General features: G+C 38.4%; 1 protein-coding gene across 3 annotated transcripts in view; it reads right to left on the bottom strand.

Moving 5' to 3' along the window:
* The window catches only part of Magt1 (magnesium transporter 1), a 38,367-nt gene that overhangs the window by 10,121 nt on the left and 972 nt on the right, over positions 1-27,274 (bottom strand). For 2 of the 3 annotated variants that reach the window (XM_074064007.1, XM_074064008.1), the window contains exons 2-7: positions 16,211-16,380; positions 10,411-10,528; positions 6,867-7,007; positions 6,303-6,443; positions 5,382-5,471; positions 4,689-4,752 (exon numbers count right to left, since the gene is read on the bottom strand). In XM_074064007.1, coding sequence (XP_073920108.1) covers positions 4,689-4,752; positions 5,382-5,471; positions 6,303-6,443; positions 6,867-7,007; positions 10,411-10,528; positions 16,211-16,380 — 724 coding nt within the window. The remainder of the gene's footprint in view (positions 1-4,688; positions 4,753-5,381; positions 5,472-6,302; positions 6,444-6,866; positions 7,008-10,410; positions 10,529-16,210; positions 16,381-27,274) is intronic. The other variant, XR_012444605.1, reaches the window with a different exon arrangement.

Raw genomic sequence — 27,274 nt, 5'->3', positions numbered from 1 at the left:
TCACTTTTATTCAGATTAATAATGGGAGTGACAGGAAGACAGAATGGATTGCCTCTTGCAAATTGGTAGCACAAAACACGGTTGAATGTTAAAATAAGCAATATCAAGTTTGAAAGCAAATGCATTTTTTTCTCATAGAAAAGAAATTCAACTTGCACTTTAGTGAATACCAGCAGCAGTAAAAACATCCCCAAATTAATTATGCATACACACATGCACACTGTATGCTACTGCATGTGGGTATAATTAAGGAGAAAGAGAAAAATAGGTGTTGGGATGAAGCCTTGAATTTCTAATTGGCTCTATAATTTGACTATTCATCCCCTCATTGCCATCTTGTACTCTTTCTTCAATAGCCTCTTGTTAGGGATGATGCCCATTCGTCATTTTTTAGTTGCTCAGCCAAATCTGTTCTCCAGCAATTTTCTTTCTCTTACTGAGGTTCTTTATAGCCATGTTAGAGCAAGGATTGATCATTTCTACAGGCTTTGGTTACCAGAAACTCTAATTAATGATCAAGACTTCTGTTTGGGGGAATGCTTGTCTTTGCATTATGATCTATATGCATTTCTTTTTTTCCTTTTCTGTGGTGCTGGGGTTCAAATCCAGGAGTGCCTGCATGCTAAGTAAGAGCTTACTATGGGAGAACTGAAGAGAAACATGGGGAGATGGACTGGGGGCCTGGCTCTTCTTAGCAAGCTCAAGGGCCTGAGTTTAATCCCCAGTACTACCAAAAAAAAAAAAAGGAAAAGAAAGAAAGAAAAAGAAAATTTGAGACAGTGTAGCATAATATATAAGGACTGGGTTATTAAAAGAACCACTAGAATTAAAATACAGTATGACAAAGGCAAAGATATTTGCATAAATTGAAGCAAAACTACAAAACTTTTGAAAAATTTAAATTATTCTGGTTAGTATTGTCCAAGGTAAATCTAAACAATGACATATAATTCCTTTGCCTGTTGAATTAGCAGTTTAAAAAAATGAGAATGCATAATGATGGTTAGGACTTGCCAGAGATGCCAGTGCACAAGTACATTTCTGGCAGCAAAATAGTTTTTGAAAACAATTTAGACATCACATTAAGAGGAAGAGATGCTAGGTTTGGTGATACATGTCTATAATCCCAGCACTTGGGAGGCTGAGGTGAGAGAACTGAAAGCTCAAGGCCAGCCTCTAGGGTACACAGAGAGAACCTGTGTTTAAAAAAAAAAAAGGCAAGCTGGGTGCCGGTGGTTCATGCTACTTTGGAGATTGACACTGGGAGGATCACAGGTCCAGGATGGCCCAGACAAATAGTTTGCAAGATCCCATCTCCAAAATAACCAGAGCAAAATGGACTGGAGGTGTGGCTCAAGTGGTAGAGTGCCTGCTTTGTAAGGGCTAAGATCCTGAGTTCAAACCTCGGTACTGCCAAAAAAAGGTTAAAAAAAAGTTTTCTTGTGGGGTGCGGGTGTAGCTCAATGCTAACATGAGTAGCACATGCAACAACCTAGGTTTGATCTTCAGGACTACAAATTTAAAAAATGAAACCTTTTTACAACCTCTATTCTGAACTGTATTACTTGCTCCTTGTACATTCAGTGTAACTACTGGTATATCTGGATTTATATCATTTTCCTCTGTTTTCTATTGGCCCTTTTTTCCCTTTCTTGCCTTCTTTCGGATTAATCAATTTTTCCCTTTACTCCCTTTTATTCATGTAACAGTTTGCTAACAATACTTGTTTCAACATACATTCTTTTGCCCTGCACCAGTGGTTCATACCTGTAATCATAGCTACTTGTGACACAGATTGTAAGGATCATGATTTAAGGGCAGCCTGGCAAGCCTGAAGTCCTGAGTTAAGTCCTAGTCCTGGTCTGGTGGAATGGCTCAAGTGGTAGAGCACCTGCCTAGCAAGCATTAGGCCCTGAGTTCAAACCCCAGTGCCACCAAAAAAAAAATCATTTGTGCAAACCCCAGTCCCACAAAAAATGACTATTTTTCTTTTTCTTTATCTGTATTTTCAGATTTCTCTGTAATCTTCATTTATTTTTAAAATATAAAGGACATACAATATAGAAAATGCTTATATCAAGATACCAAACTTCACACAAAGTATGCTTTTAACTACAAAAAAAGGAATACCCCTCCATGAAGCATACATATAGGGAAAGAATGTAAGAGAGGACAGGGGATGTGTTCAGTGGCAGAGTTACGTAGCATGGGCAAGGCCCTGAGTTTGATCTGTAGCACTCAAAAAAAAAAAACATCAAAAATGCTTAGTATTTTTTTCACAATGTTCCCTTAAAATATTTCTAATCAACATAGTAAAATAAAACTGGGAAAGACATACACAAACATTTTTTTAAAGAGCTGGCAGAGTGGCACAACTGGTAGAGCACTTGCCTAGCAAGCATGAGATCCTGAGTTCAAACCAAAAAAAAAAAAAAAAACCACATTTACTAAAGATGGCATTTCCAGTAGTTTTATTTTTTTTTTGAAACATGCATGGTCTCATTATGTTACCCAGGCTGGCCCTGAACTTTCTGGGCTCAAGCACCCTCCCTACTTAGCATCCTGAGTACCTGGGACTGCAATTGTGAGCCATTGTGCCAAGGATTGAATTTTGTTATTCTTATTTGTATTTTCTAAAATTTCTTTAACAAGTATTACTTTTATAATCACAAAAAAGAATTTAGCTTCTTTTTCTATGGTCATAATGACCATAATAACCTTCAAAATTCTTGGCTTAGTCTTTCCCAGTACAACTCCTTTTCCATAGAATAATAACTCAGGTAGATGACCTCTACGTAATGTAAGCGTTGAGATGAAAAGACAGGGCAAGTGACTTTACCACCAAGTCACCGGACAACCTGGGCTATAACTGATTCTAATATATCAATGTCAGAACATCCTGGGCAGGAAGTTAGAAAAAAAAAAAAAAAGAATCCCCTGGCTGAGAAAGTCAATTCCAGGATCATTAGATTTGTTTACATTGTTTGTTCCAGAGACTTGCTGCTGTATTCAGATGGGTAAACTGTGTTCAGTAACACAGGCTGAGTATTCCTCACCTGAAATGCTTCGAAACAGAAAGGTTTTGGAATTTGGAGGTTTTTTTCTTGTATTACAGGTTGAGCATCCCTAATCCTGACATTCTGAACAAAGTTTTGGAGCTCACAGCATTTGGGATTTTGGATTTTCAGATAGGGATCCTCAATATGTGTTAGGAAATTTAGACTCATCTCTCTGATGTCACTCTTACCTATCCTTGCAATTTACAAATGTCAGAAAGTAAAAACTAGCTTGGGCTAGTAAAAGTCTGCCCTTCCATTCAAGAGGACAGAACAGCACACATATAAGGCAGCAACAGCTGCCAAGTTCACAGGAAATAATATTTCTCCCTGGGACATGGCTCAACTGAAAAATGTCAAAACACCTCCATCTTTGATTAATTACTGCTTTTTTACACACTAGAGAACACTGTTCTTTAAATTCATAAACTGTAATTATATCAGTAAGCATGAAACATTCATTTGCTGGAGGATCTAAGTCACTCAATTTATAAGTACAATTTCTAAGTATCCTCAATATACAACCAAGGTAGAAAACTCCACACTTATCTTTACTTTGTAGATTCTAAGGAAATAACACTGGAACTTTGTAGATTCTAAGGAAATAACATTGGTTCCACTTAACAGTCTACACTTGATGTTGACCCCTTTAGACTCAGCTTTGTCTTATTTTATAGGGGAAGGTGCTGGGGATTCGAGGGCCTTGTGCACAATAGGCAAGTGCTACCATTGAGCTACTGAATTGCCTTCATAGGCAAAGCAAAGCTAGGAGCTGAGGATGTAGCTCAATGGTAGAGTACTTGCATAGTATGCCCAAGGCCCTAGGTTTAATCCTCAGCACTGTAAAAACCAGGCAGAAAATAAGCCAGGTGTGGTGGTTCATGTCTATAATTCTAGCAGGTAAGGCTGAAGCAGGTAGATTGTGAGTTCCAACCCAGTTTGTACTATACAATAAGACTCTGTTTTAAAACAAACAAGAACAATAAAACACCCCAAAAGATGATGCTTCAATTAAATCTCACCTAAACTCCATCCTTTCCCCAAATTCTTATAAAATTCTTATTTTTCCTTTTGTAAGACATCCCAGGCTGGGGGCATGGCTTAAGCAGTAGAGCATCTGCTTTGCAAGCACAAAGTCCTGAGTACCACCGAAAAAGAAGAAAACACCCCGTGCTTCCTCTGATGTACAGTCTTCCTTATATCTAGAAGCCAACAGCCAGGTTCATGCCTATAGTCCTACCTACTCAGGAGGCAGAGATCAGGAGGATCACAGTTCAAAGCCAGCCCAGGCAAATAGTTTGTGAGACCCTATTTGGAAAAAAACCCATCACAAAAAAGGGGCTGGTGAAGTGGCTCAAGGTGTAAGCCCTAAGTTCAAACCCTAGTCCTGCAGGGGGCAAAAAAAAAAGAAGAAGCCAATAAACCTGGCTTTATAAATCAGACTTCAGGTTTGGCCCTGGTGGTCCTTAGTTTATTGAATTAAGATGGAAGACACTGGAAAGAACACACAAAGGATATTATGGGCTGCATTAGGAGAGCAGCCCCCAATCAAATGCTGTACAGAGAATACTACACTGTGAGAAAAATAAGCAAATTAAAATGCAGCACCAAAGACTTATAGTAAAAGGATACTGAACAGAAGAACAATGTGTGTTTCAGCTACAAACTGGGCTTGGCTGCTTCCATGGATATAATTCTGAGGAGGAGGGAGGGACAAAATGAAATATTTAAATATACATTAAATTCAGGCATCCTAATCCTAAAATGGGTTATGCTAAACCCTATGAAATTATTAATTCATCTGATGTATTTAAGCATGCAACATGCTTTGGATCTGTGACATTCATCAGTAAATAAGCTTTACTACTATAAAAGGTATTTCTGCATTATTGATTATCTATTTGTCTTTTCATTTAACAACAAAATATATAAGAAAATTAGTATTTAAGTATACAAGACCATGAGCTAAAATAATGTAAATTCCATGAACACTATGTTTTTCTTCTCTGTCACTGTATCTGATAACACCTAGCATGGTGCCTAAAAACAGGAGGTACCCCAGTATGTGATGAATTACTCTATTTAGTTGAAGGCTGACTTTCATTGTTAGCCATCTTAGTCCCAAGGACTCACCAAATGGAATAAGAAACTTCCCACTTTTAAGAGCACGGCATGATCTTATCAGTATCTGCAGCTTATTAACACAGAAAGATGAAAAAGTCAAAACTGTATCTAATTCCGTCAACTGCTGGTGCTTGTCTCACAGGATAATAACATTAAGTTAACTTGGGTCTATAATAGAAAGAAATCCCAGACTTCTCTTACCACATGTCCTGTGTGGGGATTCTTATGAGCATATGGTGGTCCTCTTATATGGTTCCACATTTGACCAGATGTCATAGCAAGCACAAAACACTAAGAAACAAAAGAATCAAATACTCATGGTCCACTTGGCCCACCTTGGTTAGATTAGTAGGTATTTGAAAAAGTATAACCGTTTAGGTAATAAATGCAATTTTCCAGACAAATTATTTAAGGCTTATATTTCACAAGGATCATAATTCAGTAATACTTTGAAAAGGGAAACACTCCATGTTTTGAGGCCAGCCTGTGCAAATAGTTTGAGAGACCCCATCTCCAAAACAACCAGAGCAAAATGGATTGGAGGTGTGGCTCAAGTGGTAGAGTGCCTGCTTTGCAAGCATGAACCCTTGAATTCAAACACCAGTCCCCTCAAAAAAAAAAAGGGAATACTATTTTAAAATTATAACTAAGCTTATACATTTCAAAATTTAATACCGAAAGCCTTTGGTTTTGAGATGGGGTCTTTTTATGTAGGCCAAGCTGGTCTTGAATTAACTAGGTAGGCTAGGCTGACCTCAAACTTAAGGTCTTCCTGCCTCTGTCTCCCAAGTGCTGAGATTAAAGGCATGCACCACCACGCCCAGCATGAAAAGACATTTTAGAATATTTTCAAAAGAACTACAATTATAATGTTACTTAGGTTGAATAAAAACCAAATACAGTGCTGGAGGCATGGCTCAAGTGGTAGAATACCTGCCTGAAAAGCACAAAGCCCTGAGTTCAAACCCTAGTACCACAAAAAAGTGGATACAATCAGTTTCTTAAAGCTTTGCCCATCCTAATGAGATAATGGAGGAAACAAAGTGATTTTAAGGGAGAAAAAAAATATAAAAACCTTTCCTTTGGGTAAGAAATAAACAAAATGATTCTAAATTCACTCACCAAAGCTGCAAAAGCCCATCCAGTTTTATTAAAGAGAAATTCCATATTGCTTCTTCGAAGATACACAAGTCCACCAATAACAGCCAAAAGTAATCCCAGCATAAGGGGTCCAGCATAATTTGGGGGTCTAATTACTCTAATCTAATGGAAAAGAGGGAAAACATTTTAAAGTATAATTTTTTACTAATTAAATGATAATGAAATTAAATCAAAGTTTGGTTATATTCAGGAAAAATGCTTTTTTCATTTTATTCCAATCAAAACAGTCTATATCCTAAATGGGATGGAATAGATACATTAATCAAACCATAACATTTTTTAGATTAAAAAAATTTGACAAGTATAGCTAGATAACTCACAGACTTAAGGTTAAGGGTGGTTTCTAGGCTGAACTTAATAGGGTAATACAGGGTGTTTTGTAATTTTACTCTTTCATCAGGATGATTCTGTTAATTGCCAAACTATGATCACTTCAGTGATAAGTGCACAAGACCAATTATGGTCTCCCAGTAAGATGCAGAGGGGACAATGGCAAATAACTTTCTACAAAGGAGGGAAACTCACGTTGACGTCCGTTCTGTCTGCGATCCATCGGGCAATCTGCTCTGCCGAAAAACCTCTCACCTGCAATTCGTATGTATCACCTCGCTTGGGTTTTCCTTTTGCAGGAAAGTTGATGAAAGTTGGAGCTGAATTCATGTTTAGCTGAATAAAGAGTAACCCATGGAAATAAAAATTATCAAGAAAATAATCTCTTTTTTTTGGGTGTGACTGAGGTTTGAACTCAGGGCTTTGAGTTTGCAAAGCAGGCACTCTACCACCTGAGCCACACCTCGAGTCCAAGAAAATAATCTTAATGGTGAATAATATCCTGAAATTTAGCCTTCATACGAGGAAAGCCCAAGTTTAGGTAGGTTAAGTAATTTGCCTAAGGAAAGTGATGAAGCAAGGGTTCAAACACAAGGCAACCTGTGACTGTAACTATTACACTTTACCAACCAGATATAAATTGCTAGTGAAGTAACCTACATTTTACTCTAGTACTAGCGGAAATTTCCCATGCCACAGATCTTTTAATCTGTTCCAAGACTGTGCAAAAAAGAATGCATTCATGAGCACTAAAGTTGTCTTATGTAGCTGAAGCAAGTTGCAAATAGAGTTCATTCTCAATTTGGAGGAAACGGGACTAGGATAATACTTGCAAAGTGCAGTGAAAAGTAATACAAAATGGCAGCCATGCGCAGAAACACTTGTAGAAAACAGAAAATCTGGTTAAGTCCTGCAAAAAGATTCTGAACAGGCGATGAAAGCATTCAGGTCCCCTCAACAGGAATTCCTATGATAGATTGGCTTAAACAAAACAATCATTTAAAAACATCAGCCATTCAATCCCAGCACCAAAAAAAAAAAAAGAAAAAGAAAAAGATAAAAACATCGGCCAATGAAATAATCCAATCCTTTGGTTCTAAACAAGTGATACCCTTCTAACATTTTTTAGACTTTCCCATAATTCAAGAGACTATACTGACTAGTGGATATGATTATGTGGTTCTCTTTGTATAATATGGTGAATTAAAGAATTAACAGACTAGACTTTGGTTAGCAATGTCCATGGATGTTATGGTTTCGTCAGTGGGCACAAAATGTCAGAAGTAGATAAATTCTTGCTATACTGTTAAAATTCAATTTCTGTATCTACAAAGCTTAAGAACCAGACCCTCAACTAATGTTTATCCTACCACATGGTACCCAAATTTTAAGTGTAACTCTTTTCTGTTGGTTTTTTTTGAGATAGTTTGTCCCTATGTATCACAGGCTGGCCTGGAACTCATGATTCTCTTGCCTGTGCCTTCCAACTGCTGGGATTTTACGTATACACCATTATGCCCAGCCCAAGTCAAACTCTCTTTTTAATATTTGTTTCACAATACCACCTTTGGACTTTTGAAAACATGTCTTTAAAAAAAGCCAATAACATATGAATACATTTCCCATATTAAAAATTTCAAAAAACATTGCAAGGTTATGAGGACCAGTTCCAGCGTATTATAGCAGCCAGTAAACATTTCCAGATCTTTCTGAATTTATTCAGATACATAAATACATACCAACAGAAAACATGCATTGCTTTGTGTTTCCTCTTTTCCTTTCTTTTTTTGTGGGAGGGTTGAGACAGGGTCTCATTATGTAGTTTAGGCTGGTCTGAACTTTTCATGTATACCAGGCTGGGCTTGAACTCCCAATCCTCCTGCCTCTGCCTCCCGAGTGCTGGAATCATTGGCATGTGCCACAACACCTGGCTTTATCCATTTTCTTTTAACATAAATGGCACTGCAAGATTCTATAACTTTGCTTTTAAAATTTAAACCATGTTTAAGAGGTCTATCTAGGATAGCGTACATGGACAGAATCTCACACAAACATGTAATTAAGTAATTATGCCATTGCTGGACTTTTAAGGTTTTTCTTTCTCTTCCAATTAGAAATAATGCTGCAATGAATGTCCTTGCATGTATTTCCCCATATGCAAGTGAAAGTATATCTCCAGAAATGCTTTGGTTATAGGGTAGAAACATTTTTAAACTAAGATGGATATAGACAAATTGCCCACCAATGTGGTTGCACAAATTTATACCTCTATCCTTTGGGTAGGAAAGTATCCATTTTCCTGTACCTTTGGCAAGAGTTGATCTGATAGGTAAAAAATGTATATTGTCATTATTGTAATTTTTATTTCCCTATTAGTAAACACTAAACAACCTATGGACACAATCAATAGAGTGAAAAGGCAGCCTGTAAAATTGAAGAAATTATTTGGATTTATTTATTGACAAGGGGTTAATATTAAGAATACATAGGGCAGCCGGGTGCCAGTGGCTCACACTATAATCCCAGCTACTCAGGAGGCAGAGATCAGGAGTAAAGGAGAGATGCCTATGACAGATGATGTACAAGAAGGTGAAGGTGACAAGTGTTTCTAATGATATGGAACATAGGAAGACCAGGCTTGGACAGAGGTAGGAGAGACAGGATTTTAATTTGGGACATAATTTTTAGATTTAGAAGTCATTCATGTTAAGAGTTACACACAAGCCAGGTGCTGGTGGCTCACTGCTATAATCCTAGCTACTCAGGAGACAGAGAACAGGAGGCTCTCGGTTTGAAACAAGCCCAGGCAAATAGTTTGAGAGACCCTATCTGGAAAAAACCCATTAAAAAAAAGGGCTGGTAAGTGGCTTAAGGGATAGGCCCTGAGTTCAAGTCCTAGAATCACACACACACAAAAAAAGGGTTACACACATATCTTTATTTTTTTGATATTTTATACAATGACTTTTGAATACAAGAAATTCAATGATGAGTTAGACAAACTTGCAAAGACAAAATTGGATCTATGATGTCGAGTGTTTATGTGCAAGGGAAAGAACTATAGTCACTGAGGTTAAAAATATAGGTGTGAGAGGTTATGACTGATAAAACAGGTGGATATAGGATCCAATACAAAGGAAAGGGGTTTAGCTTTGAAGAAAGATATTTTCCAAGAAGCAAAGGGGTAAAGGCGGGAACTTGTTCTACTAAGAACTTCATAATGGTGACATAATGGTGAGATTCATGTCATGATTTAAAAAATGACTATGGTAGAGTGTCTACCTAGTGAGTGTGAGGCCCTGAGTTCAAACCCCAGTACCACAAAAAAAAGACTTTATACATTGTACAGTTAATATGATTACAATGGATTAAATGATCAATTTTTATATATTTTACTACAATAAAAATATGTATAAGTTGCCAGGCACAGTGGCATATACCGTGTAATCCTAGAATGCAGGAAGTGGAGACAGGAATTGGGAGTTCTAGGTCAGTCTGCTGTAAATATGAAGACCCTATCTCAAACTTCACTCTCTCCCAAAAAAGTATAAGTTAAATATATGTATGTTACTTCCATATTCTAATAGGTTAGCATTGATCACTACTTTTTATGGTTAGTCATGTTTAGCTTTTAGTTTATTAACTATTCTAGATCTTCCTTAAGAGCAGTCCTATTTAACTTCTTGTAGCCATTGAAAAAAATGTATTCCTACATAAGAGAATAAACTAAAGATCTTACCATTTGAAATACATCAGAACCTTCATCAAAATCCACCATGGCAAAAAATATCCTGTTGGTAAATGCACTGGAGTATCGCCAAGAGTTTGCCAGGATCTGGAATTCCTCATCAGCTTGCCTAAATGCAATCAGATTTGTGAAGAAAACATAACACTTTAAAAACTCAATCTAGTTTACCAGTAGTGAAACAAAGGCTGGCTAAGAAATAGTAATTTTTTCAACAGAAGAAGGACTAAAGAGCATTGACAAGTTAGGCTATGCTTTTGACATGAAAGTCTTATCCTAAGTGCTAGAGATTTCACCAGAACTTAGTAATTATATGACTCTATTTCATATTCTGCCTACTTTTTAACCCAAAGTTCTTTCAGTGGTCACAAAAAAAGTCTAACTAATTGTCTCTACAAGTTCTTTTTGAAACAAGGTCTCACTATGTAGACCAGGCTGGCCTCAAACTCTTCTCCTGCCTCAACCTCCTGAGTAGCTGAGACCACAGGCACTCTCACACCCAACTTCCATTCTTGCAAGTATTCCCTCACTGAGCTATATCTCTAGTCCACAGAACAATTCTTAATACCCTAAATTATTCTAAGAGTCCAAAGACAAGGTAAAATTATTCTCCTCAGAGAAAACTGAACAATAGAATTAGTCCATTTAAAAAATCTAAAGCATGGGCTGGGTCTGGGGCTCAAATGGTGAAGTGCCTGCCTCATATGCACAAAGCCTGAATTCAAACCCCAGTACCACCAAAAAAAAAAAAAATCTAAAGCACAAATGCTACTTGGTAAATAAAAACACAAACAGATGAACTATTAGGATAAAAGATAAGCCTAGGGAATTGAGATTAATTGAAACCTCAAGTCACTTCTGACTTTTTGTATATCTTCCCTCATGCTTTCAGTATCCTAGATTGGTTAATCCTTCATTTATGATTAACTTTTAACTCCAACTTCTCCTGCATGTTTATTTATTATCTAGGACCTGGGGATTGAACCTAGGGCCTCCCACATGCTAAGCACTGCCTTTACCACTGAGATAAACCCTCAGCCCCCTCCTGTGTATTTTTATTTATTGCTAGCATCTAAGGTCAGGTCCTTAATATCTAATAGAACATTAAAATACTGACTCTACTTTCTCCTCCCCCAACGATTCTTACACTGTAATATGCAGTAGTCTTCCTAAATGACTACTTTACCGAAAATCTTCTCAGAAACCATCATTACTTTTCTGTCACCTTCAGAATATAGTCTCCAAGCTCTCCCGCTGGTTATTCAAGGTTCTTTATTACCTAGCTCCAAATATCTAGCATTTACCTAGCTATACTATTAATCATTCTCAAGCAGGATCCCTTAATTTCAGCATCTATCTGTGCACCTTTGTGCTATTATTACTTCTAACCAGAATAGCCCTATTTAAATCTGATCCATCTCTCTAGCCCCAGATCAAACCCTACCTCCTGCATCAGGCCAATCCTAACCACTCCTGTTGTATGTGCTTCCTGAAATTTACAGTATTTATTATGTATGTGGTTCACCTGGTACTTAGTCATAAGCTGCCTTATACTTCTAGCTGAATTTTTATGCTCATTACCCTAAGCAGATGATAAGGTAGGGTGTTGTTCTTACACTTGTCATCCCAACAACATCTAAAATACAGTATTGTTCACATTGCTGCTGCTTAGGTTCTTTTTTTTTTTTTTTGCAATACTGGGGTTTGAATTCAGGGCCTTGAGCCACTGAATTCACACCTTGAGCCACTCTACCAGCCTTTTGTTGTAATGGGTTTTTCAAGATAGGGTCATGCAAACTATTTGGCTGGTCTGGCTTCGAACCTTGATCCTCCTGATCTCTGCTTCCTGAGTAGCTAGGATTATAGGTGTGAGCCAGCAGCGCCTGCTTAGTTTCTATTTGTTGAATGAGTGCAGGAAAATGTGAGTTAACTTAAATTTGATTTTATAGAAAGTAAGGTATCAGTAAAGCTTAAGTCAGTGATAATTCCATTAATTTGCATTTAATACAGAATTATGAAGGTTTGTGCTTCCTCTCTGCCATTCTTGTGTGCTCTTGATTGCTACTGAGTAAGCTGATTGAGCTACAATTCTGTACTTTAAGTTCACAGTTTATAGTTAATATCTATCATTTTTTATTCCTTCTTTGTCATTTTTTGGTTTTTTGAGACAGGGTTTGGTATGTAGCCCAGGCAAGCCTCAAACTCACCATCCTCCTGCCTCAGCATCCCAAGTGCTAGGATTAGAGGCATGTACCACCACACTTGGCTTTTTTTTTTTTTTGCACTGTTGGGAATTAACCCAAGGCCTTATACATGTTAGGAAAGTATGCTGTCCCTGAGCTATACTCCCCAACCCCTTACTTTTTTTAAAAACATCACAGGAATTTAGTTTATGGTAGCAAATACTTTCAAGGCATTTGACAGAACTCAGAACTATTTGTTTGAAACAGGCTCACATCTATACTTGTATTTTCTATTCAGCACACATCCTAAAAAGTAAGTACTAATGAAGCCAAATACTTAGACTAACCCCCACCTCCAATTCGAACATCCTTAAGAAAGTTAACAAGGCTTAGAGTAGCATAACATACTAATTTGAAACAAGGCTGGCTGTTCTTCACATGACCAAGCTGTCAGAGTCTGTAGAGCCTCCATGTTTTTATTAAACTATATCTTCATAGAAAAGCTTTGTCATTTTACTTAAAAGTGAATTCCCATGTGAGACATACTGATCTAAAATTGAGTAAAAGCCAGGTCGGTGCATGCCTGTTGTCTCAGCTACCTGGGAAGCTAAAGCTAGAGGATGGCTTGAGTCCAGGAGGTCAAGGCCAGCCTGAGCAACATAACAAGACCCTGTCTCATATTTAAAAAACAAAAAACAAGTGAGTAGCTGGCGGAGTGGTCAAGTGGTAGAGTGCCTGCTTAGCAAGGGTGAGGCCCTGAGTTCAAACTCCAGTACTGCCAAAAAAAAAAAAAAAAGAGGCTTTTATAAAAAAGCCAGGTGCTGATGGCTCACACCTATAATCCCAGCTATTTAGGAGATAGAGATCAGGAAGATGTGGTTCCAAGCCAGCCCTGGCAAATAGTCCACGAGATCCTATCTCGAAAAAAACCTATCACAAAAAATGGCTGGTGGAATGGCTCAAGGTGTAGGCCCTGAGTTTAAGACCCAGTACTGCAAAAAAAAAAAAAAGTGAGTAAAAAGTCACTAAAAATAAAAAGCTAGCCAGGCACCTGGCTCATACCCGTAATCCTAGCTACTCGGGAGGCAGAGATCAGGAGGATTAAGGTTTGAAGTCAGCCCAGGGCAAATAGTTCTGAGACCCTATCTCAAAAAAAATCGATCACAAAAAAAGGCTGATGGAGTGGCTCAAGTGGTAAAACCACCTGCCTACCAAGTGTGAGGCCCTGAGTTCATACCCCAGAACTGGAAAAAAAAATAATAAGTTAGTTTATTTTTCAGTATCCATTTTAAATTGTCAATGGTGTTTTGTTTTTAAAGATAATGGCAATCTTTATTCCTAAGATCACTCAGAAAGAGTAAAATACAATCAATAAGTCATTGTTAGATGATAATTTAAGTGAGATCAGTCTCCATCTCCAAGATTTACAATCATTACAAAATAAACAGAACAAAGAAACATCTCTAAGTCATACAACTTTAGCTTTAAAAATAATTTACTATTTTATGGTTTTGGTTTTTCTTTTGTGGTGGTGGGCATCAAACCTACGGCCTTGTGCATGCCAGGTAAGTGTTCTACTAATGAGTTACATCCTCAGGAAAAAACTAATTTTATTCAATTAGCAAATAATAATTGCATACATTTATGGGACAGTGTGATATTTTGGTGTGTGCATGTAATTTAGATTAAATCAAGTTAATGCATTACCTCACCTACTTAATTGTTTTGTGGTGGGAACGTTTAAAATATACTTTGAGTAATTTCAAAATATACATTATTATGAACTAAGCCAGCATGGTATACAGTAGAGCACTACAACTTACTGTTCCTATCTAAATGAAACGATATACCTTTTGGTCAACATTTCCCCTTCTCTATCTCTGCCTCCAGTCCTCTCGTAATGACTGTTCTATACTTTGCTTCTTTTAGTGTTGACTGCTCTAGATTCCCCATGACATCACATGCATTGCAGTTTGGGTTTTTTGGGGGGGAGGCAGTACTGGGGTTGGAACTCAGGGCCTCACTCTTGCTAGGCAGGCACTCTACCACTTGAGCCACTCCACCAGCCTTGTTTTGTTTTTGAAGTGCTGGGGATAGAACCCAGGATCTTGAGGACGCTAGGGCAGAGCTCTTCTACTGAGCTACGACCCAGCACCCTATCTTTCTGGGGTTTTTTTGTTTTGTTTTGATTTGATTCTTTTGAGAAACGGTCTCCTTTTGTAGCTCAGGCTGGCTTTGAAGTCACAATCCTCCTGCCTCCACCCCCTAAGTGCTGGGATTACAGGTATATACCACAACACCTGGCTCACATCTTTGCTTTTTTTTTTTTTATTTTATTCATATGTACATACAATGTTTGGGTCATTTCTCCCCCCTTCCCCCCACCCCCTACATCTTTGCTTTTAAAAAAAACCACCCAGTTCTCTCATATCCCAAATTTGGATGAAGCCATCATTATTTCATTAATAAACATCTTAAGCTTTGGATATGCCACTTAAAATTTTGAGAGCCTGTGTCTTCCAAAAATGGAAGAAAATTTGAAGCCAGGTGTGGTGGTACACACCTGTAATTCTAGCACTTGGGAGGCTGAGGAAGGAAAATTCAAAGTTTGAGATCAGGGGCCTGGCATAGTGTCTCATGCCTATAATCCCAGTTACTTGGGAGGTGGAGATCAAGCGATCACAGTTTGAGGCCAGCCTGGGCAAAACGTTAGTGAGACCCTTATCTCAATCAATAAGCCAGGCATGGTAGTGCATGCTTGTGATTCCTGCTACTTAAGAGGCCACAGGTACATAAGTAGAAGGATCAAAGTCTGAGGCTGGCCTCAGGCAAAATGCTACATCCTGCCTAAAAAATAACTGAAGTTAAAAATGCATGGGTACCCCCAGGTTCAAGTGAGGTTTGAAGCCAGCCCAAAGTTGGTTCAAATGGTAGAATGGGAGTTCCTGAGTCCAAACCCAGTATCATAAAAAAAAAAAAGTTGGGTGCTTGTGGCTCACGATTGTAACCCTAGCTACTCAGGAGGCAAAGATCAGGAGGATCATGGTTTGAAGCCAGCCCAGGCAAATAGTTAGTGAGACCCTGTCTCGAAAAAAACTTTCACAAAAAAGAGCTGGCAGAGTGGCTCAAGGTGCAGGCCCTAAGTTCAAAGCCCCATTACCGCAAAAAAAAAGAGAGAGAGACAAAGTTCAAGGACAGCCTAGGCTACACATCAAGACCCTATCTCTCCCTCTCCTTTCTCTCTCTCTTTCGATCTCTCTCTCTTTCTCACACACACTTTTGTGTGTTTTTGCTTTACTGCCTTTCTGGAGTTGTGATAAAACAAGGGTGTGAAGTTGAAAGTACTCGTAAATAATAGAACACTACTTCAATGCTATTGGCATTTATAAGATGGTTCTTATATAAGTAATTCATATAATGGATACGATATCTTATTCATGCTTCCACCACCAACATGGACAACCAAGACTTGATTTTAAAATAGACATTCTAAGTAAGTAAGCTTTACACATTAATTAGATACCCACAGAACTAAATTGGTTATTCTGAGATTGAAAAATGGCTAAAAGCTTGTGAGTTATTGAATTTCAAGTGTAGTTGAAAGAGCATACTTGCAAACAACACACTGTCTGTGAAGTTGGAGAGCAGTGAACATGACAATAACAGAGTAATTTCTCGGTGGGGCTTTAACAAGACGACGGAACTTGTCTCCATTCATTCTTATTACAGGTCTTTTATTGGTCCACTCCATTAGCTGACTAACTTTCTCAGATAGCACCATCTAAAAAAGACAAAATGAGCACACTGTTAATATACTCAACTTGGCATTTGAAGTTACTTTAGCTAAAGCTGGCTGTGGTGGTGCATGCCTGTAATTCCAGCTACTCAGCAAACTGAAGTAGGAGGCTCTCTTGAGCACACAAGTATGAGACCAGCTTGGGCAACATAGTGAGATCCCATGCTAAAAAACAAGTGAGGTGCTGGACACTAGTAGCTCATGCCTATAATCCTAGTTACTTGGAAGGCTGAGATAGGAGGATCACAGTTCCAGGCTAGCCCAGGCAAATAGTTCGTGAGAACCTATCTCCAAAATAACCAGAGCAAAATGGACTAGAGGTGTGGCTGAAGTGGTAAAATACTTGGCTTGACAGTGCGAAGCCCTGAGTTCAAATCCCAGTCCTACCAAAAGAAAAAAAATACAAAAATAAAAACAGAACAAAAAAAACAAGGGGCTGGCAGAGTGGCTCAAGTGGTAAGAGTGCCTGCCTAGCAAGTATGAACCCTTGAGTTTAAACCCCAGTGCTGACAACCCCCACAGAACTAGAAAACAAAAAACAAGTCAGGTGTGGTGGTACAGACCTATAATCCCAGCATTCAAGAGGTGGAGGCAGGGGTTAGGGGTGTGGTTCAAGTGGTAGAGCACTTGCTTAACAAAAGAAAAGCCCTGAATTCAAACCCCAGTACCACAAAAACCCCCCATAAAAACCTAAAACAAAATAAAAAGTTACTTTAGCTAGAAAACTTACTTAAAAACCAAGCCCATCAAGCAGAGAATGCAGAACACTTAAGAGACCTACAAACAAAATTTGGCAGTAGGGGCTGATGATAATTAGTCTTCTTTCATTTTTTTTTTTGAGACAGAATCTGGCTAGACAGCCCAGGCTGGCATTGGACTTGTGACACTCCTGCCTCAGCTTCCCAAATGCTATGGTTTAGGTATGTCCCACCATGTCCAGCTCAATTATTCTTAAAATTTAGTATTGAATAATATGAGTCATTTATAACTTACTGATAAAAATATAAAATCATAAAACCTTTCATTTGCCAGTTTGCTAGGTTTTATATAAAATTTTACTTCTCTTGGAAAAAAGCTACAAAGAATGCAATGTTGCAAATGAAGAGTAAAGTGATAGGAATCACTGTACCTGATTTTAAGGTTTACAATAAAACTGTAATAATCAATAATCAATAATCAAGATTTACAATAAAACTACAACAATCAAGTGTGGTACTAAGGTAGAGATGGACACAAAGGTTAATGGAACAGAATGAAGAATTCCAGAAATAGACCTACACAAGTATAGTCAACTGATTTTGCAGAAAGTTACAAAAACCATTAAATGGAGGAAGAATAGCCTTTTCAACAAAGGAAAAATCCATGGCCAAAGATTAAAAAAAAAAAAAAATCTGCCAGGTGCCGGTGCCTCATGCCTATAATCCTAGCTACTCAGGAGGCAGAGATCAGGAGGATTGCGGTTTGAAGCCAGCCTGGGCAAAATTCTATGTCTCCAAATTCTATGTCAAAAACACCCAAAAAAGGGCTGGTGGAGTGGCTCAAGGTGAAGGCCCTGAGTTCAAACCCCAATACCACACACACACACACACACACACACACACACACACACAAAAAAGGTAAGAAACTCTAACCGAAACACACCTTTATAGACCAGGCCCCATGACTCAGAGGCAGAGATCAGGAGGATAACAGCTCAAGGCTATCCAGGGCAAGAAGTTAGCAAGATCCCATCTGGACCATTCCCACCGCCCCTATCCTCCCACCCTCCCACCCCCTCCCATCCCACAAAAAGGTATATATGTATGTATGTAATAACAACAGAAAATCCTATCCTGGAGAGAATGTGGAGAAACTGGGTCTCTTAGGTGGGGAATGTACTATGACACACCAAATCTGGAAAACAGTTTAGAAGTTTCTTAAAAATGTAAGTACACACAAAACACACAACCCAGCTGGTAAAGGGTAGGAGAGAGTGACCATGAGGTAGACAGGATAAGAGGGAAAGTGATCAAGATAGCTTCGGGAAGCTGCTGGTTCCTCTCAACTCACACAACTCTGTTTCACATATTTTTAAAATGTGCATTGTTTATTTTAAATCCATCATTAATTTTGCTGTATTTTTCAAATTAAATTTGATAGTTGTCAGCAAATTCAAACATGATTCAGCTATTTCATTCACCACGGTGACAAGTTCTATTTTGGGCTATTTGAGAAGAGTGTAAAGCTTTAATGAGTATTTATATAGCTTTATACAGTTTCTATTCAACCATATATGATCATGCCAATATAAGAAATAAATATGCTTTAATTAGTTATAAATATCTACAGTTTTTTACACAAAAATTCATTTCTTTTCCTTGCAGTGCTGGGGATTGAACTCAGGGTCTTGGGCATGCTAGGCTGTTGCTTTGCCACAGAGCTACAACCCCAGCCCATAAAAATTCTTGAATAGACATCTTTAACTAGGGCTCTTAAATTTTTTTAAACTGTCATTTCCAAGTATTAGGATGGAACAAAATGTCTTCATTATCAACTACTATATAAAATTTTATAATATTCCTCTTCCTGTTTATTATCAGCCTGAAAAAAACAGATTTCTGGTTATTTAAACCTCAAATGATTTATCAAAACCAAGAAAGTAGTTCAAAACTGCTATGAGGAAAAAAACGGTAGTTCAGAGGAATTATATTTTTTGAAAGTTCTTACAAAATGGGAAAATCTTCAAAAAACTGTTTAGTGCAAAAACAATAAGGTTACCTTCTGAAAATAAACTGAAGCTAGATCACAGCAAGTGAACTAGTTTCAAACTTTTAAAATAAAATTACATGAACATATCCTAGAATATAATAATTAGAAATTGTAAGAGCTGGGCATGGTAGTTCACGTGCCTGTAGTCCCAGCTATTTGGGAGGCTGAGGCAAGAGAATGACTTGACCCCAGAAGTTCAAGGTCAGCCGGGACAACTCAGTGAGACTCTTTCTCAAAAAAGAATAAGAAGAGCGGGCACCACTGGCTCACGCCTATAATCCTAGGAGGATCAAAGTTTGAAGCCAACCCTAGGCAGATAGTTCATGAGACCCTATCTCGAAAAACCTTTCACAAAAAAGTGCTGGTGGAGTGGCTCAAGGTGAAGGCCCTGAGTTCAAACCCCAGTAACTTGCAAAAAAAATAAAAAGTTATAATCCATATTTACAATGATCTAATATTTTAATGTATTTTAAAGTGAGGTATTTTTAATATTTGGGGTTATTATTATTATTATTATACCGGGGTTTGAATTAAAGGCCTCATACTTGCTAGGAAAGTGCTTTACCGCTTCAGCCACACCATCAGCCCTTTTTAGTTCTTTTTTTTTTTTTCCAGATAAGGTCTCATGCTTTTGCCTGGGGCCAGCCGTGGAATGCTGTCCTCCTATAGCTGGGATTATAGGTGCATGCTACCACTTATCTAGTCCCTCCCTCTGTCCCTCTCTTCCTCTCTCTTTCTTCCTTCCTTTTGTTTGAGACAGGGTCTTGCTGTGTAGCCTAGGCTCAGTTCAAACTCTTGATCTTCCTTGCCTCATCCTCCTGAGTGCTGGGATTACAGGCATGAGCCACCACACCCAGCTTGACATATTCTTTGAGACAGGGGCTTCGTAACTTTTCTGCCTAGGCTGGTTTCAAACTGTGATCCTCCTATCTCCACCTCCCAAACAGCTGGGATTACAAGTATAAGCCAATGCACCTATCTTGATTTGATTTTATAGGAAAATAGTTGTAACTATTTGGAATGACTAATGTGTCAGGCAGCTACTTCTATTAAAAATCAAGAGTCCTGCCAGCCCAGGCAAATAGTTCGCTAGTCCCTGTCTTGAAAAAACCCATCACAAAAAAGGGCTGGCTCAAGATGTAGGCCCTGAGTTCAAGTCCCAGTACCACAAAAAAAAATCAAGAGTTCTAGGTTTCACTCCTCCCCTCCCCAAATTTTTTTTGGTGGTACTAGGATTTGAACCCCAGGTCTCATGCTTGCTAGGCAGGAGCCAGCCATTCCACCAGCCCTTTTTTGTACTGGGTATTTTCAAAATAGGGTCTTGCAAACTATTTGCCTGGGCTGGTCTCAAACCACAATACTCCTAATCTCCTAATCTCTGCCTTCCATGTAGCTAGGATTACAGGCATGACCCACAGTGCCCAGCTCTGTGTAGGGTAGGTGTAGGGTAGGTTTCAAGAATATGGAATTTTGGGGCTGGTGGAGGCTCAAGTGGTAGAGCACCTGCCTAGCAAGAATGAGGCACTAAGTTCAAACCCTAGTAACCTCAAAAAAAGAATATGGAATTTTGCCGGGGTTTGAAGTCCACTCAGGCAAATAGTTCACGATATCCATATCCACAATAACCAAAGCAAAGATGGGCTGGAGGTGTGGCTCATGTGGTATATTACCTGCTTTGTAAGTGGGAAACCCTGAATTCTAACCCCAGTCCCATTAAAAAAAAAAAAAAGACTGCCAACCCTTTTTGTGAAGAGTTTTTTCGAGACAGGGTCTCACAAGCTATTTGCCTGGGCTGGCTTCGAACCATGATCCTCCTGATCTCTGCCTCCTGAGTGGCTAGGATTACAGATGTGAGCCACTGGCACCCAGCCATTGTGTTTGTTTTTGAGAGATAGTCTTGCTATGTAGCCCAGGCTGACCTTGAAATCCCTATGGAGACCAAACTGACCTTGAACTGGTGATCCTTTTGCCTCAATCTCTCAAATGCTGGGATTACAGACACGTCTTTTTTTTGGCAGTACTGGGGTTTAAACTCAGGGCCTTGTACTTGCTAAGCAGGCGCTCTACCACTTGAGCCACATTCCAAACCCCAGAAAGCATTCTTTTTTTATTATTATTGTCATGCTGTATGGGGGTACACTGGAGCATTTACAAAGGTTCTTACAATGTATCAAATATATCATAATTGAATTCACCCCCTCCACTGCTCTCCTTTATTCCCCCTCTCCCACAGAAAGCATTCTTGATCAAGGTAGACCTCTAGTTATGAAGAAACATCTTCTTTGGGGTGCCTCTTTGTCCTTTGGCAAGAGCTTATTATTTGAGTAATGAGGGCTGGTAAAGTGGCTTAACTGATAGAGTGATGCCTAGCAAGATGAGGCCCTGAGTTCAAACCCCAGTACCACCAAGAAAAAAAAGACTGAATAATGAAAGTCATGGTTCAGAAATAAAATTTTATGGGCTGGGAGAGAGGCTCAAGTGGTAGCGTGCCTGCCTAGCAATATGTTAGGCCCTGAGTTCAAACCCCATTACTACTGCCACAAAAAGACAAAACTTTAGGAACTGTGGGTGTAGTTCAGTGGGACAGCATGTATTTAATATGTGCAAGGCCCTGGATTTAACTCCCAACAGCACCACCTCTTCCCAAAAGAATAAAAAATTTGTTTCCTGTATCACCTCTACACAGTGTCTCACTATTCATCTCCTAGGTATTCTTTTATCTTTCAAAGTCACAGCATTCAAATGGAAGAGATTAAAACTTCATCTGTAGCCTTTAGGGTCCTCCCAGTTACTGTTTAATAGCTCATATTTTTGTTTTTGCAGTGCTGGGGATCGAACTCAGTACCTTAAGCATGCTAGGCAAACACCCCACCACTGAGCTACATCCCTAGACTGTTTAACACTGCAAATTATTAGTTAGAAACACATTTCTCAAGGACCAGAGTATGTCAAAGTAAGAGGTTTATCAAGTGAGCTACTCAGCAACCCAGAAAAGCAACTGATTTGGAAACCAATCCTGTTGCAAATACTTTTTCCACTGACAGTTTTAAACACTTGAGAAAACATTGACCCAAAGTTTTAATTTGCATTGGATATTAATTTAAAACAAATCATGGGCTTACTATGGAAAAACATTAGATTATAAGCAAAGGCATTCACAATCAATTCTTCTCTTTCCTACTGAGAGTACATTAGTCTATTACTATCAGTCTATACTTGAAAATAGCAATACAGGGTTGATGGAGTAGCTCAAGTGGTACAGCGCCTGCCTAGCAAGCCTAAGGCCCTGAATTCAAACCCCAGTTCTGCTGGAAAAAAAAGAAAATAGCATTACAACACAGCAATAAGCACAATTAAAATATGGTACTAACAAGCAAAGAGAGCTTAAAGTGTTTTCCTTCTCAGGAAACGTTTAAATTAGCATAGTTCACAAAATCCTCCACTAACAGGAAGTCAATTAATATTTCTAATCTTGTTAGGAATAATCAAACATTTAGAAAAATCTAAGAATACAAGGAGTTAAGAAGATTTTCTTGAACAGCAGTGAGAAATCAGTGGTAGCAGAATAGCTTAAACCTTAACAAATACAAATTCTCCTACTGTCAGTGAATATTACTCATCAAAAAGAAACTACAGGAACCTAATAGTTATCATTTAGAGCTAAAACTGATTCTGCCTTACAGATTTCTTTTGAATTTCATAACTAATAAAGCTATGCATTACCAGTCTGAATTTCTCTAAAACACATCTCCCTTTCTCCAAAACTTATTTGATTGTGTCACTAGGGTTTATTCATAAAATTTCTTCATATTTTGATCCAGCCATACCACTTCTGGGTATATACCCAAAAGAATCAAAGTCAGTTTACTATAGAGATAATATACGATGTTTGCTTTGGCACTATTCACAATAGCAAAACTATGCAATCAGCCTATGTGTCCATCAACTGATGAATGGATAAAGAAAATGTGGTATATACATACTATGGAGTTTTAATCAGCCATAAAGAAAAATGAAAGGATCCAGGCACCAATGATTCACACCTGTAATCCTAGCCACTTGGGAGGTTGAGATTGGGAGGATCCTGATTTGAGATCAGCCTGGGCAAATAGACCCCATCTCCGAAATAACCAAAGCAAAATGGACTAGAGGTATTGCTCAAGCTGTAGAGCACCTACTTTGTAAGCCCAAAGTCCCCAGTTCAAACTCTAGCCCCACCCCCGCAAAGCAATAACAAAATAGAAGAATGAAGGGCTGGGCATGGCTCAAGTGGTACAGCACCTGCCAACAAAGCATGAGGCTCTGCAATGAGATCATGTTGTTTTTGGAAAATGGATGAACTGGAGATCATTACATTAAGTGAAATAAGCCAGTCCAACAAAGACAAGTATCCTGTTTTCTCTCATTTGTGAAAGTTTTTTTTTTGGGGGGGGAACAAAAGAGAAAAATCAAGGTCATAAAAACAGAGAGGGGACTACTAAGGAGACAGAATGGAAGGGGAAAAGGGGGAGAGGAGGAGGATAAAATGAAGCAATGCAGGGGTGACTATGATCAAAGTACATTATATGCATGTGTGGAAATACCATAATGAAAGTCCTCATCATATACAATTAATATACACTTAAAATGTTCATCTTTTTAGCTTTCCTAATCATCTACCTAGTCTTCAGATGTTAGTAAAATAAAATTACTGGTTACACAATACATTTTCAACTCCATCCTTGAATTAACAGTGAAACTGAACAGATAGGGAAACATAATTGACCGATAATTACTGTAGGAGACAGACAGTGAGCAGAGAAGAGAGCATTTTTAATCCTTAAATGCCATCTGCTCCATTCTCAGTTTACCTACTTCCTGGATACGCTAAAATATAACATTGTCTCTTTACTTGTTTTTCTGGGGGAGGGGATGGTTGTCTGAATTTCTTTATTTTGCAACTGCTACTGAGCCCACTTGTCAGTAATATCTTTCAAAGCATGGCAGGTTTTATGCATCTGTGATACTTTTATGTGTCAGTTTTCAAAACAATGTTACAGGGAGACTCCATCTTCAAAATAACCAAAGCAAAAATGTCAGGAGGTGTGACTCAAATGGTAGAGTGCTTGCTTTGCAAGCCTGAAGCCCTGAGTTCAAACCCCAGTACCACCAAAGACCCAATGTGACAGAACATAAACATTTATCCTGTGATAACCTGCCTGATTAAAAACATAGGTGACTCTTCCTCATAAAACATCACAAAAAGATCAGTTAAAGACATCTTGCTACCTAGAGGAACACGACCTGATTTTCTAATATTCATCTAATGTCTTCCATATGCCAGGTACTGCATTAGGGACTTTATGGACTCAGCTCATCTTATTTAATTTTTACAACAGCCACAGAAAGGCATTTCTCTCATTCTGCTGGTGAGGAAAATGAGACTCAACAATTTTTTAAAGATCACTGGAGTTGGATTAAAGCATATTTTAAAAAATTAACAGCATTTTTTGAAAACTAAGAAGAGAGGGGGACACTGCCATCTCATCATTACTGTGACCACTTTTATTATGCTTCGGTATGCTTTGTGCATTCATCCTTTTCCATTTTTATATTACCTCATAATTATAGATTCATAGAAACAGGTCAAGAAACATAATTCTGCCAGACATGGTTAGTGTAAAGTTATAATCCCAGTACTCTGGAGGTTGAGGCTAGAAGGTTGAAAGTTCAAGGCCAGTCCAGGCTACATAGAGAGACCTTGTCTCAAAAACAAACAAAAAAACCTTTTTTTTTTTTTTTTTTGCAACACTGTAGATTGAATCACACATGCTAGGCAAACACACCTAACAACACTGAGCTACATCTTCAGCCTTTTTTCTAAAGTTTTGTATTGAGACAGGATCTAGCTAAATTGTCCAGGATGGCCTTGAACTTGTGATCCTCCTGCCTCCATCTCCCAAATGGCTACTTAGGTTTACTGGCATGTACTACCACACCTGGCCTGAAAATACGAATAATTTTACCAAAGACTATACTTCATTTTTATCATCCTGCCTCCCTAGGACAAGACCAGATTCAAAAACAAGCAACTTCCCTTCTACACAGGGGGAAAATAACTCACCATAAAAATAAAACCAGGCCTGGGAGTGTTGCTCAGTGGAAGGGAGCTTGCCTAGCATACATGAGGCCCTGGTTTCGAGCCCTAGGATCACAAAAAGTTAAATAAAACCAGTCACTGTAAAAGAAATCTTTTGTGGCCTAGCAGAGAGTGCAGGAGTCAGACAGACTACAGGTGGAATCCCAATTCAGCTTCTTAGAGCTATGCTTCTTTGGGAAAGCCTCCATCTCTCTCTTGCTTAACTTTAGTATTTTTATCTTTTAAAAGGGGTTAATACTTACTCTGCAATGTTAATGTGAGGATTACAGATAATGCCTGTAAACCCTGGTGCCTGGCATGTAGAAGGCATTCAATAAAGAACAAAGGGGATGGCAGTGCGGCTCAAGTGGTAGAGCACCTGCTTAGCAAGCAGGAGGCCTGAGTTCAAACTCTAGGACCACCAAAAAAAAAAAAAACAACTTAAAACAAAACAGACATACACAGAAAAGTAACCTACAACAGAATACTGTATTTTGAAACTGTGCCTAAGTAATACTAAAGTGAACTTTTCAAAAAGTCACCTAAAACATTCTCAGAGAAGTATTGGTAAAAACTAAAGTATCTTAAATAGCCTATATTAACTCTATGGTTCTGATGGGAAAAATCCAATTTTAGTTTGTGAAACATAAGAAAACCTGCAAGAGAAAGAACAGATTCCTAATTCCATACATCCACAACTAGTTCATTCAATGTTTTTTTCTTTTTTTTGTGGGTCTGGGGTTTGAATTCAGAGCCTCACACTTGCCAGGCAGGCGCTCCACCACTTGAGCCACTCCGCCTGCCAGCCCTTTCTCATGTTGGGTATTTTCCAGACAGGGTTTCCCGAACTATTTGCCTGGAGCTGGCTTCAAACTGCCATACTCCTGATCTCTGCCTCCTGAGTAGCTAGGATTACAAGGCATGAGCCACCAGCACCTGGCATGAAGGTATTCTTTAGGATTTGGAGAATAGGAACACTCAGGTGAATGGGTAGGTGAGGAAATAGAGAAAAAAGTTCTTCCAGCAGAAGTCCCACGTGTGCAAACACTTGTACGAAAGATCAAGGCAGACAGGCAATTCATTATAACTAGTACAGGAAGAAGCCTGGACTGAGATGAGGCTGGAAGAAGCAGAATACAAACAGGTTCAAGAAGCCCTTTTTTATACTCTGTAAAACAGGCTAAAGCCTTTTCAGATTTTTCATGTTAGCTCTTCTGGCAGCACCATAGAGAATGTGCTAGAGGGCAATCAGTTAAGCAGTTAATGCAATATATTTGCAAGAGCAATAAAAATCCAAACAGTGGGCATGATTGAAAGGGAGTTACAATCTGATTCTTTTTAATTTTTTGATTAAGATAAAATTCACTTAACATAAATCTGACATACTGTCAGGTTTAAAACACATAGGTCAGTGTTGCTTCCTTTCTAAAAATAATCTATATTTTGCTAGGCACTTCCGCTTCTAGTTCACTAAATGAATAAACATAATTTCACTTGTATAAACTCTTGCTTTAAAAAATCTTCACTTTTTAATTTAAGAAGAGTAAGCTATCATTGTAGAAATTCAGACAATAATGATATACAAAGTGAAAACTGAAAGCATTTCCTTCATCAACACTGCTAACTGCCCAAAGATGGCCACTGTGAGGTTTCTCTATACAGATACATACACTTACATATACTTAAGAAAAACACAAGATTTCTAGGGTACAAAATTATGTATTGCTCTGCATCTTGTTTCCCACATAAGAGTGGCTTGGGACTCCTCCAAAAAACACACATCAATTTCTAGTCTCAGTGAATAAGACTGATCATTTTCTTTGATAGTTGTATATTTTTATTTTACTTTTTGCCAATCTAAATAACTTATTGTTTTAATTTGGTAACTTAGATTTTATTTTTATGGAATAGTTCAAATGCCCAGAAACATAAAGAAAGCTTCTTTCTTGAGTCAGCTCAAGTTAATAACCAACTGAAATGTTCACCTGGTATTTCAAACGTGTGCATATAGGT

This window comes from Castor canadensis, chromosome X (genome assembly GCF_047511655.1).
Source record: "Castor canadensis chromosome X, mCasCan1.hap1v2, whole genome shotgun sequence".
NCBI classification, from domain to species: domain Eukaryota; kingdom Metazoa; phylum Chordata; class Mammalia; order Rodentia; family Castoridae; genus Castor; species Castor canadensis.
This window is presented reverse-complemented; position numbering and strand designations above follow the sequence as displayed.